General features: G+C 42.2%; 1 protein-coding gene and 1 long non-coding RNA gene across 2 annotated transcripts in view; one reads left to right on the top strand and one right to left on the bottom strand.

The window, feature by feature from the left end:
- Positions 1-2,518: 2,518 nt before the first annotated feature.
- LOC141276703 (uncharacterized) lies at positions 2,519-13,274 on the top strand. The gene is made up of 2 exons (XR_012326673.1): positions 2,519-3,601; positions 5,227-13,274. It is a non-coding gene; the product is annotated as an uncharacterized lncRNA (long non-coding RNA).
- TARBP1 (tRNA guanosine 2 -O-methyltransferase TARBP1) overlaps positions 4,394-18,673 on the bottom strand; it is a 61,879-nt gene continuing 47,599 nt past the window's right edge. Inside the window, exons 21-30 of the mRNA XM_019941547.3 lie at positions 18,258-18,368; positions 17,235-17,384; positions 15,380-15,466; positions 13,160-13,356; positions 11,250-11,331; positions 9,148-9,319; positions 5,978-6,169; positions 5,669-5,793; positions 5,117-5,253; positions 4,394-4,780 (exon numbers count right to left, since the gene is read on the bottom strand). Coding sequence (XP_019797106.2) covers positions 4,612-4,780; positions 5,117-5,253; positions 5,669-5,793; positions 5,978-6,169; positions 9,148-9,319; positions 11,250-11,331; positions 13,160-13,356; positions 15,380-15,466; positions 17,235-17,384; positions 18,258-18,368 — 1,422 coding nt within the window. The 3' untranslated portion in view covers positions 4,394-4,611. The remainder of the gene's footprint in view (positions 4,781-5,116; positions 5,254-5,668; positions 5,794-5,977; positions 6,170-9,147; positions 9,320-11,249; positions 11,332-13,159; positions 13,357-15,379; positions 15,467-17,234; positions 17,385-18,257; positions 18,369-18,673) is intronic.

The following is an 18,673-nucleotide window of genomic DNA, read 5'->3' as shown; positions in this document are numbered from 1 at the left end:
CACTACACACCTGTTAGAGTGCCTTAAATTAAAGAAAGTTGATAGTACCAAGTACTGATGAAGAGGCATAGCAACAGAAACCTGGCATTCACTGCTGGTGGGGAAAGGGGTCGACTCTGAAAGGGTTACACAAAGGAATTTTTACCTGGAAGCTGTTTTCTATGGCACTGTGGTGGTGCCTCCATGTATGCACTTGTCAAAACCCACAGGACTGTACACAGTAGAGAGTAACTTTGTGTGCACATTAAAATCAAATCAACCAGGGGGACTTCCCTGGTGGTCCAGTGGTTAAGACTGCACTCCCAATGCAGGGGGCCCGGGTTCGATCCCTGGTCGGGGAACTAAGATCCCACGTACTGCAGCAAAGCCCGCATGCCACAACTACTGAGCCCATGCGCTCTAGAGCCTTTGGGCCGCAACTAGAGAAGCCTGTGCGTCTGCAGGAACGAAGAGCCCACACAGCCTAAAGAAAAAAAGAAAATATTAGTCCCATCCATCTCAAAATAAGTAAATAAATAAAAATGAAATCAACCAGGATTTTGGAGGAATTCTAGTTTGGAACGAAGAATGATAAATGAATCTAAGTATTATAAATATATGACAAACTCACTGAAAGGGATGGATAAGAAAGGGGCTGACCCACAATAACTTTGAAAAATGGAGTTCTGACTGGATTCTGTAAGACTGAAGACAAAAAGGACTACGCACATCGCTAAATTTCACAGGGATGTGGTGCAGCAATTCTGAAACTACAGTCATGAGAACCAGGTTTGTGTTAGAAAAAGCAGTTAAAAATAAGAGGTGCATGTTAGAATGAACCCTGTGGTGTTGGATTGGTGTCAGAGACAGCGGGAAGAATTCCTGTTTATGTGAACATATCTGGACGTAGTACTTGTACACACATGGGCTGGTGGACACCCAGCTCTGTCCACTGAGAGGGCCTGCAGTGACAAGTCCAGGAGCAACGAGCACACCCAGCACCCAGATCTCGATTTCTAATAGTATTCACCAATAAATGGAACCAATGATCCTTGGTGAAATGTCTGACTCTAGAACTGGTATAGAGAGAGTAAAGATGAGCCTGGAGCATTGTGTATATAAGAATGTAAGAAAGTACTTAAAAAAAAAAAAAAAAGGGCATGCCAAAGGACACAAGAGCCAACCATCCGCCCTGCCATAAACAGATGACTGACGAAAGGACAAGACTTCCTTACAGAGGAGTTCCAAGTAATAAAGGAGCAGCATCCTGGATGCCAAAGTCAGTGCTCCTGGAACAGAAAAAGTGTTATCAGTGGGAGATGGGAAGTCTGGATATAGATCAGGATTGTAGTCTGCTTAGTGAACAGCACCATTAGCAACGTTAACTTCTTAGTTTTGATAAATGTCCATGGTTATGTAAGATCCTATTAGAGGCATCTGGGTGAAGGGCATATGGAAACGATGCACTATCTTTGCAGCTCTCCTGCAAAACAAAAATTATTTTAATAAAGCTACAGACACGCCTCCCGGGAGGAGGCACCGCCCCGCCGCGCGGAATTCTTGGTCTGGGTCTTGCTGGAGCTTGGTGGCCGCTCTGTCACTAGTCTGAGTCGGGAGTGCCTATATGGAACCCCAGAAATACGACTCAACAGTATGATTCAAAGCAGCGGAACGAGCAAGACCACGTTTGCGAGTCTTCACTGCAGCATCGTTTTCACTGGAAAAGTGGAAACAATCCAGAATGTTCCGCGGCAAGCCCCGAAATGGTAATCTTACAACTTGAGAACTCTCCCTGGAAAAGTAAGAGCCCAGAAACTGCTGAGCCTCCCAGTCTGAATTTCCTTTCCCAGGTTCATCGAGTAGGTCCTTGGGGATTACAAGAGAAAATGCACGTAAAGTGCTTAGCAGAGTGCCTGGAATGCAGAAACAATGAACGACAGTGAACTTGGCATCCGCGTTGACTAGCTTGGCCCTTGCTGCAACCTGCATTCTCACTGACAAATTCCAGCAGGTTATGTCTGGAATTTGTGATGAGTGACTTCAGAAGGGCCAAGGCTTTCGGTGCCGAACCGAGGACGTTCACATCCTTTTGTCTGGAAATCAGACAAATTATTACAAATCAGACAAATTATTACAAATTTGTCTGATTTTATTACAATAAATAATAAATATTTTTATTTATAATATATAATAATATATATTATTATATATATTTTATATATATTATATATTATATATATTATATATATTTTATATATAAAAATAAATATAAAAAATAAATATAAAAAACAAATAAATAAAAATAAATATATATAAAAAATAAATATAAAAAAATAAATATATATTTATTACAATAAATAATAATTTTTATTTATAATATATAATAAAAATAATAAATAAAATAATAAATAAAAAATATATATTTATTACAATAAATAATATTTTTATTTAATATATATTACTATATATATTTTTATATATAAAAATATATATATGTATTATATATTATATATATTATATATATATTATGTATGTATAATATATATAATATATATAATATATATTATATATATAATATATATAATATATATATAAAAATATATAATAATAAATTATTATTACAAATCAGACAAATTATTACACTGGTCTGATTTTTGAAGCCAACTGATGTGTGAGACTGTGAGAAAGTCACCTTATCACTTTGTTCCTATTTCCATCTCTGTCCCAGGTGATGGGGGTGGATTACTGTACCTGAAGTATAGAGAAGTAGGAGGAGAAATGTTGTTCTGGGGCTTCCAAATGATATAATTCTATTCAATCCCACCACTGAATATTCTACCCTGGATTTATGTGGCATCCACTTTTACTGTCCCCTCTCCATCCTTCACCAGACTTTAAATTTTTTCCTCATGAGAATGTATTATTCTTACAGTAACAACAAAGAGCTAATGTAAAATGACCAGCAACAAATTGACTCTATTTTAATTCTGACTTGAGCCTCCAAAGTGGAATGAAGAATGTGAGTGCAAAATTTGCTTTATGATATAATGGGTGGAAAACCCCACCTAATTCTAATTATTCTCTACATTTCTTCCTCTACATGTTTGTATAGTCTTGGCTATTTTATTTAAATGCAAGTTCTTTGTATTCATTTTCTTTTTTTTTTTTTAATTGAAGTATAGTTCATTTACAATATTGTTAGTTGCAGGTGTACAGCATAGTGATTCAGTGTTTTTACAGATTATATTCCATTATAGGTTATTTCAAGATACTGGGTATAGTTCACTGTGCTATACAGTATATCCTTGTTGCTTATCTATTTTATATATAGTAGCTTGTATCTGTTCATCTCATACCCCTAACTTGGCCCTCCCCCCCTTCCTTCTCCCCTTTGGTAACCACTAGGTTTTTTTTTTTTTTTCCGGTACGCGGGCCTCTCACTGTTGTGGCCTCTCCCGTTGCGGAGCACAGGCTCCAGACACGCAGGCTCAGCGGCCATGGCCCACGGGCCCAGCCGCTCCGCGGCACGTGGGATCCCCCTAGACCGGGACACGAACCCGCGTCCCCCGCACCGGCAGGCGGAGTCTCAACCACTGCGCCACCAGGGAAGCCCTCTGTATCTGTGAGTCTGTTTCGGTTTTGCATATAGATCCATTTGTATTATTTTTTAGATTCTACACATAAGTGATACTGTAGAGTAAAAATATAAATTAAAAAATAAAGCTACAGAAGAAAAAAGTACATAACAGGTAACGAACTCTGAAACTTAATTATTATTAAAAAAGGACCCAGACATGATTGAAGTGCATTGCTGGATGGTGACAGTTACCATTAAATAATAAAGTAATCCTAATATCAAACAAACAAAAAACCCTCAGAAGAAGAGAAACAGCACATCAACCCTCGTGGGTTCCATTCTCACTACTGGTAACGATGTGCAAGGGTGTCACCTCCTTTGGGTCCACGTTGACAACCGTCAGAAGGTAGACTATTTCTAATCACTATTTGAACCCTGAGCAAAGATGGCATATGAAAATTTCCTAAAAACTTCATATGAACGATTATGGCCTAGTTTATGGCTTTAAAAATAAGTTATGAACTTACTTACAGGGAAGCTGGTTTGGCACCTTGCCAAGCATGTTTCCTCCCTGCGCAGAAGTAGATACAAATCAGCAGAAAGAGGCCAGTGGCTCCTCCTCATGCTGAAGCTTTGCCCCCCCCCCCCCCGCCCCGCGCTCGCTCTTGACAGGGGTGTGGTATTCACAGATAATCAGAGCTGCCCTAATTCTGCCTTCCTCCTACCATGATCCACATTTCTGACAATACTAGTTTCTAGGAAAGAAATGATCTTTTTAAAATACATTGTTTTATTTCCACAATTGCTTAAAATATTTTATTAAAGCAGCAATACAACTCAGCTTTAAAAAAGGTTTATTAAAGGGGACAACATACAGCAATATAGTTAAGGCACATGACAAAGTTTTGGCATTAAACTGCAAATAAAGAAATGCAAATTATCCCAACCGATTTCAGAATCTATCTCATCAGTCCAAATAGTTCTAAAACAATGTTTCAACAGCACCGATAGATAACTCGATAACTTGATAACTCGTCTCAGACAAGGCACAAGCTTCAGGACCTGGGGTCCCCCTGCTTCAGCAGCTGCTGCCTGGTGTATTCCCAGATGAGCAGAGCTCCACTCACGTGGACGTTGAGGGAGCGGATGATGCCCTGTTGAGGAATTTCCACACACACGTCCAGTTGCTGGATCAGATTTGCTGGAATTCCTTCCCGTTCATTTCTGATTCAGAAAAATGGGAGAAGAAAGGTTAGTTTTCTTATAATAAACAATTTTTTCCTCAGATATGCTGGATGTTACTGGAAGAGACAGGTTAAGAGACAATGACACAAGTCTATGGTACCAGGAAAATAAAGAAGAGTGTAACAAGAAGGTTTATGGGTCAATTCTGTGTTCACCTGACCATCCCAAACGGGTGAAATAAAACGAAAACTTAGGGGGGCTTTCCATAAACCTTGCAAGTCAAAAGCCAGGTACAGGTGTATGATCAAGAGTCCAGGTAAAACTGTAAACCTTCTGAAACGTTTTCTAGACAGACTCTCAAGACAGTGTTCTTACCCCAACAAGAGTAGAGACTTCTCAGGGAAGCAGTACTGGGTTAGGTCTAAACTTTTCACAGTCTGTTCCACACCCACGATGGTGTAACCTTCTGCTTTTTTCTGTTGCAGATAATCGATCAGCTGAGGTGGTTTTACCTTAATATTCGTTTACAAAGAGCAGAATATTAAATCATTCATTTACAGCCCTCCTGGGGGTAAAATCAGTTAAAGAAAAACACTTTCATGAAACTGAAATTTGTTAAAAGGAAAAGGACAGAATTATATACTATAAAAAAGAACGCTCCCAACATCTCATAAATTTATCAAACGAGAGTGACTTATAACAGGACACATTTTACTGAAAAGAATTCTACATTATTGATTTCTAAAAATACAACAGTGTGAAAGATAATAAGAACAGGAGAACAGAGTGGGCTGTAGTTTACTTTTCAGTATTATTTTTAAGCTATCAAAGGCTGGACTACTGCGAAAGGGCTGATAACGTGAAGACAGAGTACTACAAAAGAGTCTAGCAAATGAAAATTTTAATAATACATCACTTTGCGCCCACCTCCACTAAAGGAAGCCACTGTTCTGCTGAAACGCTGAGGTGCTGAAACTGCTTGTCTCTGATGCACTGAAGGCTGCCAACCACGAGCGCCGAGGCCCCGAACACCTCACAGGTCCGGCACAGCCCTGCACAGGACAAGCCGGGGTTACTGCCGCCAGTCTAAGGCCAAGTTCACTAGGTCCCAGGCATTCCTCTGAAGCTCCCGGAGAGGGGGAAATGTGGAAGAGAGGCCACAAATGGCACTGGGTCAATTACAAATTTTCGGGATCAGAAGATGTTAAGCAAGCCCAGTGGAAACTCTAATTTTACCTCCTAAGTTGGTTGGTTTGTCAACGAGTGAGGCCACTACAATCAGTCTGCTGAGTGACTTCCCAAGTTTGGCCGCACGATCCTGAAATACCAGCTCCAGGTCTAAGTCGGGAACATTGTTTCTCCATGGGATAATCTTCTTCTGAACATCACTCCACTCTGACTCGTTATCTGCTTCGCCCGAGTTAGAACCTGGGAAAGAAAAAGAAAATATAAATCTCCCTCTCTGTTGATTTACATGCATATGTACTTTTTTAAGAGCTTAAAATGATAGTTTAGAATGAGATTCACTGACTAAAGAACTTTACTTGGATTCAGATACAATTGTCATTTTCGGTAACAGTTTAAAATGTTCAAATTCTACCCTGCTAACCAAAATACGACAATATTTCATGAAAATCAAAGATGCACATTTCTTCCATTTTGGCATACCCCAAATTGGGAAGCATCTTAGAATCCATAAGGGTACCATGGGTTTGGCAGCATTTTTTCCTTAGAGTTACATAAAGTAATGGCGTATCTTACAAACAATGGTGTTATTAGATTGGAATTTTCTGTAGAAATATTGTATGCCGGAAAACAACCAACAGGCTTTATCTTAAATTATCTTCCAAGTACTTGGGGGACCTTTTCTAAAAACGAGGACTGTTCTTTGGAGCAGTTATCTCTTGGCTACCGCGATGAGTACACGGATGTTACTGAGCTGTCTAATGTGCCTTGTGCTCTCTAGTTCAGGACTGAGACTCTCCTTCCAGGCTCTCCTTCCCACTCCAGACCTGACTGAGCAAACGGGGGCACTTAGGTTACTGGGGAGGGAAGAGACACGCATGGAACCACGACCGACGCGGTACTATACTGAGGGTGTGCCCACACAGACAGGAGTTGCTAATGTCTAGGGGAGGGAGGGGCAAAAAAGCAAGACGCAGGAGGACTCAGGGAAGGGAGTGTAAAAGTCTGCAAAGGAGAGCGCGTGGGAAGGGCGGGGCAGACTGTGGACGCGTTGCGCACGAGCAGACGCGGAAGGACACGGACTCAGGCATTGCTCACAGCCGGCAGTGGAGGGAGGGACGTGACTCAGACCAGGCCGTTAGGGCTTTGTGTATAAAATGATAAAGAATTTCTTCTACAGACAGGAGGCAGTACAGGGTTTTAAGAAGGGGGTAACAGTACTGGTTTTGTGTTGCAGAAAAAACCCCTCTTAAAAACGAATGTGGAGGATAAGTGGGGAGGGAAAACCACCGAGAGGCTTTCACACTAGCCCAAAAAAGACAAAAACAGTCTCTGCAAGAGGGGCTGAAGAGGAAGGGCATAATCGCCAAGATCTGGCCAAGATCTGATAACTGACGGATGTGGCTAGAGGGACCGCAGAAGAATGACTCCTGTGAGACCACTAACAGGAAGGGGATTAGAAGAGGCGCGTCTGGGCAGAAAGGTAACGTGGATTTGGATACTGAGTTTAAAGAGCTTATAGATGAGCTAGTGAAAGCGTCTAGAAGGCTCAGGAAGGAGGCTGGCCAGAGATAAGGATCTGAAAGTTGCAGTTACATAGGTGGTGGTTTCCAGTTGTGGAAATTAATAAAAGCGTGCAGGGAGAGCAAACAGAATGAGAAGAAAACCAGGCCAATGAAAGCATTTAGCATTCACGTCTCAGCAGAGAAACCCTGTTGCAATATCCCCCTCTTTACCAAAAACAAACAAAACAAAGACCTCTGTAGCCTTCTCCCCATCCAGTAACTCCCCACTTCTCTGCCCCACTCACGCCATGGCAGAAGTCAGACAAGATGTGCAGATGTGCGGCTCCCCTCTCCTCCCCTCCCGGTCAGGCGGGCCCCTCCGCCCTGAGAAGGCTCCCGTCACTGTCTTTTGCCCCCAAATCCACATTTGCTCTTCCCCAGGCTTTGCCTGACTTGCTGTCACTTCATGTAGCCTCTGCTCGATGTCAACTCCTTAAAAAGGTCTTTTTAATCCTCCCTCACACTCCTTACTCTGCTTTCTTTTCTCCATACTACCTGACATCTTATCTGTTTAGCGTTGTCCCCCTGGAGGAATGTAAGCGCCCTGAGGGCAGGGCCTTTGTCTTTTGTTAAGCACACAGGGGGCAATAAGTAAATCTTTGTTGACTGAGTAAATAAATTTAAGGTGATAGTCTTAAAATGAACCACCTAGAGTATTTGATCAAAAAAATGCACTTTCCTAGAACTCTCCTCCAGACAAAAACCTAAGGGTGGGACCCAAGAATCTGCACTTTCAACATGATGTCCAAGGGATTCCTGAAAACACTAAAATTTGAGAGAACTATAAATATAAGGGACGAGGGAGGGGAACTCAAAGGAGAGAAAAGCCAGACTGAGGAGAAGAATCAGGAGAGCAAGAAATGAGCAAGCAAATGCTACACAGGGTCAGGTATGGCAAGAAAGAGCATCTGTTTAGATTTTGTAAAGAAGTAGACAAAGACAGTTTCTGCTTTTCTGAAAGAAGTTTCCATGATGCTTATGGGCTGGGGAAGCCAGAAGGAGGACAAAATGTGAGTGACAGAAATGCTGAGAATGCAGATCGCTACTACACAGCTCTTAAGGTTAGCTGTGATTTTAAAAATGGGCGGGAGACTTGGTCCCCGGTTTTTTGGGGCAGCTGGACTGTGAAGGGGAGGAGGACGGGAAGTAACAGGGAAAAGGGGGGGTCCTTGAGAAAGCTGCAGGGAAGGATGGGGGCGGGGGCACGTGAAAGGAGGGCTGGAGCCATAGGGAAAAGAGGGGTAAGAGATGAGTGATGTTCGGCCAGACCGAGCAGGGAATGCAGAGCTCTGCTTCACTCCCAAATAGGACAAGAAAAGAGATTTCTTAATTTGGCCCTTTTTTATATCTATATTTTTTCAGAAATATATAGTAGAAGAGCAATGAATATTAATTATCAATACTTCAAAGAAGACAGAAGCCTTTAGCTTTATATAGTAAAGCAGATTAAGCTCTCTTTGGCTATTAAGAGCAAAGCCAACGTCAACTGAAAGTACTAGTCAGAGTGACACCACGCCTTCTGTCTTTTCTCTAAGTGGAGCAGAGTTCACCACATCAATGAAAAATGGTACTATCAAGCACCTATTCTAAGTAACGTGAATCAATGAGCCTGACCGAGGCAACAGGCAGAACAAGTAAAACAGAAGTTTTTCTTACCTATGTCCTGCTGGGACCAGTCACCTGGTTTTAGTTCACAAAGTTGAGCTGGAGAAAGGTACCACTGAAATCTTGCATCTAAAGGAATGTCAGTGAACCTGGTGAATTTACCAATGGCAATCCACTCGTCCTCAACAAGGCCAGAAAGGCGTGGAAGGATATAAAATATGGTCTGAAAGGAGAATTGTAAACATCTAAATTTTCTTCCCTTAAAAATAACAAAGAAATACATGATAACATGTTTAAAGTACAACTTAATTATTATTACTGATGTGTTCTCCCAAACTATCACATCTGATCAAATGACATACTTTCATTTATATCTTGTAGCAACTGTCTATCTATACTTCTTATCTTCTCTAAGAAATTAAGAGATTAATTTAGGAAATCCTTGAGAGCGGGCAGATCTTCCACTCCAGTATTTCTAACTGTATGTAACATAGTATACACCATGCTCTTAATACAAGCAAGAAGTGTTTTGGAATTAATCAGCATTCATGTTGGACAACATTTGGATAAATGCTATTTATTGACAACCAGACACCTCCATAAGCGATCAGATTCAAGCTCCTGTGATGCCCGATCTTCACTCTCGCTGCCAATATACAAATTGAGAGTCTAGATTTTTGCCTCGACTGTATCTTAGCTGTGTGACGTTAGACAAGCCATTAGCCTCTCTCAGCTTCAACTTCCTCACTGGTAAAATGAGGGTAAAATCAGGTGAAAAGAGCACATGAAAGTGATCTGTAAACTGCACAGGGTGACACCACTGTGAACAGCAGTTATTCAGTCACTACATGACAATCCTCCCCTTTTCTTACCTATGACAAGAAAACTGAGATCCAGATAACCCTCAAATGTGAAAAGGCACAGGAGTCAGAAGCACAGCAGGCAATTTAAAAATAAAGTAATAAACTTATAACAGTGTCCAAGTCTTCATAAAATTTTTAGAATGAATATGGTTTTCTCTTTATTAGCAATATTTGTGCAAATGGAAACTGGCATGATGAATGCAACTGTTCATTAAGTACGTACCAAGCATAGCTCCAAACGTGCAGAGAAACAGAGTTCTTGTGTGCCATTACTTTGATATGTACAGTTATGGTTCGTATAATTAATAGAGAATAAAATATATAAAACATATGAGGGTGAGGCAGTCAAAGTCAGGATGAAGGAAAAGTGGAAGCAAGGGACTTACTCCTGCTGGAGAACTGAATAGAAAAGGCTGACTTAGCACTAGAGAGTTATTAAGAGTCCTTCAGAAAGATGTCAAACAAAGCATTCTGGGCGCTAAAGGACACAGAACAGAGCACGTTAAAATATCTGAAAAATCCTAAATAATTTTTGCAATGAAGCAACAAAGTACACAGTAATGTTTTATGATGACTATCTCACAACATATAGATCTGTATTTTTTTTAAAGGCCAGCTTATTAGTAATCCACACACACACACAACCCAACAACAAAAAACTGCTTATGCATGGTAGCTGAAGTTTCTGATACTTCCAGATTCCTAGATCACGTTTTAAATTCCAAGGCTGTAACTGTAGTCGAAAAAGGGAGAAAGTAATATATGTACCAATTTTAATAATCTGTATATTAATTCACATGCTAACTGTAATAAGTTTAAAGGAATTATATAAGCACATTCTGTTAGGATCACTGAGATGGTGGGTCATCTGCTATACAATGCCAGCCATCCAGAACCTAAAACAGGCACTTAACAAAAGAGTAGATCTTCTCGCTCTTTCATAACAGTGGGCTTCGTTCGTTACAACAGATCTCACCTGCACAAATGTTCTCACTCATTTCCTTTTAATGTCAGAACAGATTTCTGTTCAGAGTTAAATATTCCCCCTTCCAGTGTTTACAAGCCAGACACTGCCTGAGAAACAGAAAGTGAAAATGACTAGCCAGTTTTCACTGCTGAAGAGTGAAGCGCAAGCAGCCGTGACAAAATTACACGGAGCACTTTACGACCGTGAAGGCGGTGCTGTAAGGACAGTTAACCTCAGTACACCTTCCACAACCGCGGCAGAAAGGAAGCACGGGGACTAAAGATACGGAAGAGAGTCGTTCGCAAATGAGACCCTCTGCTCACCTCCAGACAGTAGTCCTTAAGTGGGTGGAACGCTGCAAAAAAGAAATGCTCCTGGATCCGTTGCCAATTCTTCTTCGCGTTCCTAAGTGTTAAAGATACATGTGAGGTACAGACTAGTGAACCCACTCCGGTAAGGGGGCAAACCAAGTAGCTCTCTTAAAGAGGCACTGCAGAATTTAGAATGCATGGAAAATCTTGTGAATTTTATCCCAAGATTAATAACCCTATCTCCAAGATCAGCGTCCTTAAAAGCTGACCCTAAATCTGACGTTTTGAAGTGAAACTCAAAGACAGACAAAGAAATTAAATAACTCCCACAGTCCTGCGTCAAACAATGACTCAACAAGAATGAAACTCAGGTCTCCACTCCATCGAGGAGACAGTCGTCAGTCAACAGACCACTATGGGAAAATCTCACAGGAACAGCTGCCGCAGGTACAATTCCCTTGCTTGGGCAAAAAGAATTCTAAAAGGGAACCATGTAAGAAATCTAGGCTGGGATCCTTATGTCTCTCTCTGGCCATAAATGCTTTTTTTTTTTTTTTCCAGGAGGGAAAATCGTTACATAAGTTCCTTTTTTGTTTCTGGCTGTGCCGCGCAGCATGTGGGATCTCAGTTCCCCGACCAGGGATTGCCCACTGCAGTGGAAGCGCGGAGTCTTAACCTCGGGGCTGCCAGGGAAGTCCACGTGAGTCACGTTTTCTACCCTGAAGATCCACGACACGCAGCCAAACTGTACCAACTTTGTTAAGCCAGGTGAAAGTAAGAGGTTTTAAATACTTAGGTACATGCTCACAACAACAAAACCCAAAAATGTGTCAAGTTTTAGAAGGCAAAAGAGGGAGGAATAAAAGTGACAAAACATGGCCACCGGCAGGTTTCAGTTTAAATTCATGACCGACAACCCAAAAGCTGAGCAGCAATTTCAAGATGCCCTCCCCGGGCTTCCCTGGTGGCGCAGTGGTTGAGAGTCCACCTGCCGATGCGGGGGACACAGGTTCGTGCCCCGGTCCGGGAAGATCCCACATGCCGCGGAGTGGCTGGGCCCGTGATCCATGGCCGCTGAGCCTGCATGTCCAGAGCCTGTGCTCCGCAACGGGAGAGGCCACAACAGTGAGAGGCCCACGTAACGCAAAAAAAAAAAAAAAAAAAAAAAAAAGATGCCCTCCCGGTGAGATCATTCTCCTGCTCTGGCCAACGTACCTCCGTCACCCCTGAGTTCCCAGCCCCTCCTGTCACTGCCGGCTGGGCCTCAGCATCAGCGGGGTGAGGAGAGGAGACCTGAGATGAGAGACTGGCCCCTCCTTATGCACCTGTCTTCTCTGCCCCTTGGCTTTCAAGGGTCTCTTCAAAGGACAGCACCCCAACGTGTGTCCGAGCTCCCATCCCCCTGGGTTTTGCTATTGAGTCGTGCACCCCGACCTACTCCATCACAGCAGCGGTGTTGTATCTGTTTGATACTGAGCATCTGACTAGGATTTTGTTTGGGGGATAGAGAAGTTCTCTTAGAAAAGAAAAAGGCAAGAGCTTCCAGCTTTAACCCGGACATCTGAGGGGTTATGAGCATGGCTTTAGAGTCCGGTCATGCTACTTCTCAGCAGTTCTTTGACAACAGAGGATGAAAACATTTGGCTACGCTGAAGAGAAACGTCTAGAGGTCCCTAAATTAAAGATCAAGGATTAAAGAGCAAAAAAAAAGAAAAAGAAAAGAGGTCAATGACAGAGCTGACAGCACTTAGAACTGTAATTAAACTGCACATCAAATAGTGTGAGCTGCTTAAATGCTGCTTAATCCGAGCTCTGTGCACTGCAGCGTGATGGGTAAACAGGAGCTGCTGAAAGCTGGGCACCCTCTCTGCCCTCTCTGCACACAATGCTGGACCGAGGGGAAGGGGACAAGGCCTGCTTACCCTGCTCCATGCATGTTTTCCACTTGATTCAGACTGGATTCAATAACGGAAGTCAAAGCATCAAGTTCTTCAACGTGCAATGTCTTACACATGCTCCAGATTTTCTTAAGAGCAACTAAGGCATACAGTCGAATGCTAAAATTGTGATTAAAACACCAGTGCAGTACGACAATAAGGGCTTGCTTCAGAATTAGTTTCTGAAAAGGAGAAACATTCTTCAGATGTAAACATGGACCATTTTACCCTTGACTGTATGACCAAGAACAAGGAGTACAGGTGACAAAAATGCTACAAAGTAAAATCTTATTTCGCTGTTTTTGCATCGTCATTCTCAGACAGATACACTGGCAGGAGTGATTTCCTCAAGAAGGAGAAGTATCTTCCCAGCTCTTTAGTTTTTATTTACCATGCTGCCACACATGTTCTCCCCCATACTCCAGTACCTAGGTTAATCTGAATGATGTACTTTCATGCTAACCACTGTATGACCAGTGTTTTAAAGAAGTCTCCATCACTTATTACCTTACCATGGGCTGAAAAAGTTAGAAATATTAAGTGAACTTGAGCAAGGTACCTCATAAAATGCTGTTTTCCCCTGGTCTGAACTACTCTGTTTTCCCTAATAGTGACCTTGGACCCACACAGCACTGAGTGGTGGCAGGAAAATTAAGAAGTGGGGAGAAAAATAATAAGAGTTTAAACTTCCCTGTAGTCTTTTCCTGGGAATTCACAGAGTTTTTCACCTTCACGGCCAGGAGATTTTATGCAATGATAATCCCTGATTTCTAAAATCACACAGTTCAACAGATATTGAAAGGCAAAGGAAGTGACATGTATTAATGTGGAAACCAGATGGACTCAAACTTTTAATACAGGTATCAGGAGCTACCTTAATGCTCCTACAAACGGCTCATCTGTAAATGTTACTGGGCTGCACCAGGCTAAGAGCCCTGCAATAGTACAGTTTCCTGTCTATCTTACTTCTCTCAACAGATTGTAAGCAAATCTCTTCCCTGCACATATTTAAAACAGAAAGATAACAACTGCTATTACCAGATGCTAGAGCTTTCGTAACTCTTACCAGAAGGTGTTAACACAAGTTTTCACGTAACTATAACTAACACACTGCCATCTGGCTGACAGACACTGTAACACACCATCAATTTTAAGATATTATCATGGTTTTTGAGGTTAAAATGTGGTGGGAAGAAAGACGTGTTCTTAGGATTGATGAAATAGGTTAACAACGAAATCTGATTGTTACTGTGCTTAAAGACAACACTTTGAAAAGTTCTAGGAAACCTATCCCCCCAATATTTTTACCTCACTTTCAACACTAAACAACATTTCTTTCAGACAGCTGACCATTGAACAACAGGGGTTTGAACTGTGCAGGTCCACTTATACGTGGATTTTTTTTCACTAAAGACGTACTACAGTGCTACAGGATCCTCGGGTGGTTGAATCCACAGATACAGATGAGGAACCTTGAATTACGGTGACTGTAAAGTTACATGTGGATTTCCCACTGCGCAGAGGGTCGGTACTCCCAACTCCTGTGTTGACCGAGGGTCGACTGTGTTAAGTTTCTCCCAGAATTTACAACATATAAGTACCCTCTATGTAGATTCAATAATATAGAATCTTGCTCTAAATCTTTACCGGCAGGTTTTCCTGAATTCTCCACAGTTGCCATAGTGATTAACCAGAATTAACTAAGATCTCTACTTATCTAGGGAAGATGCTTTAAACCTGAGAAAGATGAAGAACTGCCTTTCACACTCTGAATAATGACAGTCATTTTATATAAACCTTCAATAACACAATGGCTTTTAATACTCTGACCATGAGTTTCTTTGTACAAGCATTTGTTAAATAACTCTGCCAGCCAAGGAACAGTTAAATGCAATAAGGGAAGTCTTATTTAAATAATCTTACGTAAATACTTGCATAAAGTTAAGCGTCCTATCATTAAAAGTTGCCCATTAATTTGTCTAGAGATTTAACGTGGGCTCAGGCGTTATCTCAGTGTGTGTGTGCCCGTGGGTAACACCTTATTGTGCATTTGTGTCTAAGTGCGTGTGCCATTAGGAGGGGAGTGGAAGGGGAGAAACTGCAAAACACACAAGGACTACTCTAAATGAGAACAGTTAGCACAAATGTATAAGTTCTATTTTGACAGTCAAGTCTGAACTCTTCTCATAAACAATATAAACCTACCTTCTCTGGAATATTTTCAGTAATGATGTCCAAATGCGACAAAACTGATAAAAACGTACAAATGCTTGTTTTAAGGTTTTCTTCGGCCTGAAAATAAATCAGATACACGAAACAGTCACTCAAGGCTGCCGCGAGCCCGTGCACATCAAGGCGCCGGGCTGCATGCTTGGGGCCCGGGCCATGAGGCCGGCTCTTCCCCGACGCAGCCACGGCCTGGGTGGGAGGAGAGGAGGAAAAAGCGAGAAAGCACAGGAACGTCCCAGAGTCAAATGCCCGCACGCACAACACTCATCCACACACGGCCGCTAACCACTCAGGCGAGGAGTACCTGGGGGAGACCAGGGTGAGCTCACTGCAGGGAGAGAAGGGCTGGCTGGAGAAAGCGGGGGTGGGCGGGGGAACAGCTGAAGATGACCAAGACGAACCAAGACAGGCAAGCGGGAGGCAAAGGCCCCCGTGCGGAGGGGAGAAGCAGAGGTTAAATGGGGCCCTGCAGCTGCTTAAAAAGAGCCTCAAGAGGGCTGCCCTGGTGGCGCAGTGGTTGAGAGTCCGCCTGCCGATGCGGGGGACACCGGTTCGTGCCCCGGTCCGGGAAGATCCCACATGCCGTGGAGCGGCTGGGCCCGTGAGCCATGGCCGCTGAGCCTGCGCGTCCGGAGCCTGTGCTCCGCAATGGGAGAGGCCACAACAGTGAGAGGCCCGCGTACCGCAAAAAAAAAAAAAAAAAAAAAATGACACAAACGACACATGAACTGCGATCTGAAGGAAGAGCAGCAGTTATGCAGGCAGAAAGGAAAAAGAACAGAAAAGGTCAGGGCGGTACTCGGCCAAACGGGGGCCCCCGATGAAGCAAGCTGTCCAGTAATCAGGCCCTAAGGCGGGCCCCGCCCCCTGGGGGGCTTGGTCACACCATCTGCCCTGGCCAATAAGCAGCACGCGATCAGAGGCTGGGAACGTGCGGGTTCACCAGGGCGCGTCCTCCTGGAACGCTCGTCCTCGGCACCCTGAGCGACCACACACACAGCTGCAGAACCAGTGGTGCTCCGCACCACGGCTGTCCCCACTACTGCAGCCAAGGTGATAAGCACGTGGCCGAAGAAGTCGTTTGCAGGTCCCAGCCCAGTGGACACCACATGCACAACAGCCCAGCCTGGTCCTGTCAATGAAGCAGGAAAAATAGCAGAGTGTTGTTCACACCCCTGGCCTTTGGAATGTTCCAGCAACAGAAAACTGAGCCCATGCATGCATCCATGACTCGACTGCAGAGGTGGGAACGTGGGGCACACGGACTGGATGGGGAAGAGGGCACAGGCCACGTGAGATCTGCAGGCCACGCACGGCTGAAAGTGGACGACCTGATCACTTTTTTTCTTTTGTTGTTGTTTTTTTTTACTTTTTGGCTGCACTCTGCAGCATGTGGGATCTTCGTTCCCCAACCAGGGATCGAACCTGCACCCCTGCATTGGAAGCACGGAGTCTTAACCACTGGACCACCAGGGAAGTGCCCAATTCCTCAGCATTCTTATCTCTAAGATCAAACAAAGACTTTGCTTGGTAAATAAAAACATAGAAGGCGCCTATTTCCCTTACTCCTTAACAACAGAAACCTTTTCCATCTTTGTTTTGTTGGAACAGAAGAACTCTCAAATAAAAATTCTGCTATACTCAAGATAAACGCCAGGGCTTTCTGTCTCTGTCTAAATTAATTCAAATCCTGCAAAACACAATTTAGGGTGTCGGTACACCAGGGGCAGGGCAACTGACAGCCAGAAAACTATTAAAGTGAAACAATCTCCCAGCATAGCTAAGATCTTTTCTTCATTAAAAAAAATTATGAAAAACCTCCTTTACTTACGTAAGAAAAACAGTCCCAGAACTTCGGAAGAAATTGAGGGAATTTATGAAGAATCAGTATAATAATCCATTCTATAAAATATTTTATGGACGCTTGATTATTGATGAAACCAGCCTGGAAAATCTTGTCAGTAATTCTATTCAAGAAATTCTGAGAAAAATAAAGCACACAAATTAAACTGTTATGGTTATTAATTTTAAAAAATGTATTTTTATTGAGATAGCACTGACATATAATGTATAAGTTTAGGTGTACAACATGATGTGATGATAATTTATTTATTTTTTAAACATCTTTATTGGAGTATAATTGCTTTACATTGGTGTGTTAGTTTCTGCTTTATAACAAAGTGAATCAGCTATACATATACATATACCTATGTCCCCACATCTCTTCCCTCTTGCGTCTCCCTCCCTCCCACCCTCCCTATCCCACCCCTCTAGGTGGTCACAAAGCACCGAGCTGATCTCCCTGTGCTATGCAGCTTCTTCCCACTAGCTATCTATTTTACGTTTGATAGTGTATATATCTCAGTGCCACTCTCTCACTTTGTGATGATACATTTATATGTCGCATTATGACTACCACCTTAGCAGCACTAGTCTCTATCATGTCCCATAGTGATTTCTCTTCTGTGGTGGGAAAAATTAAAATCTACTCCTTATCAACTTTGAAAATGGTTACTAATTTTAATTAAGAAATAGTCACTATTAAAAAAACAGCTTAAAGTTTTATCGTGGCATATGAGTCTTTAAACAGCTAAAATATGACAATAAAATACTGAGGGGAAAAATATATTAAATGGGGCCATGTAAATCAGTTTCCAATTTATTTCTACAACACCTAATTGCCTTAGTATTCTATTAAAAAAACTTCTGAATAAACTTCAATTTTAAGAACTAAAGTATAAATTTTAAGCAGACGACTTTCTCAATTTTAAAGTAGCACATGACAATTTCTACTACATAGTTTATTCATATGAAAACATTATGCTTAAAGGTACGAATGGAATAAATGTCATACCTGATCGAATCTGGGGAAAAGTACAAGCAGAGTCTGCCATATTCGGTTTTTCACTCTGTGTTGTTGAGAGTTCACATAGTATCGAGTTCTTGACTTGGACACCAATTCGTCCTTGGAGGGGGAGAGGGTGGGACCAATATTAAATTACCTACTGAATTCGTGATTAATGAAAATAAAATCAGTGACAACTTCAAGTTTAAAAAGTATAAACTGGGCATAGGAGCCTGTTATACTCTGAAAGGCAGAAGGATAAGAAAGACACTTTCTTATGATACTTTTCCCAAGTTTCCTTTCAAAACAATGAATTTCGTTCTTTTGTTTAACTTATCTTTTTTTTAAAAAAAAGTTTTATTATTCTTACTTAATTATTTATTTTTATTTCTGGGCCACGCCGTGCAGCATGTGGGATCTTAGTT

The sequence above is a fragment of the Tursiops truncatus genome, chromosome 16 (genome assembly GCF_011762595.2).
Source record: "Tursiops truncatus isolate mTurTru1 chromosome 16, mTurTru1.mat.Y, whole genome shotgun sequence".
Lineage (NCBI taxonomy): Eukaryota > Metazoa > Chordata > Mammalia > Artiodactyla > Delphinidae > Tursiops > Tursiops truncatus.
This window is presented reverse-complemented; position numbering and strand designations above follow the sequence as displayed.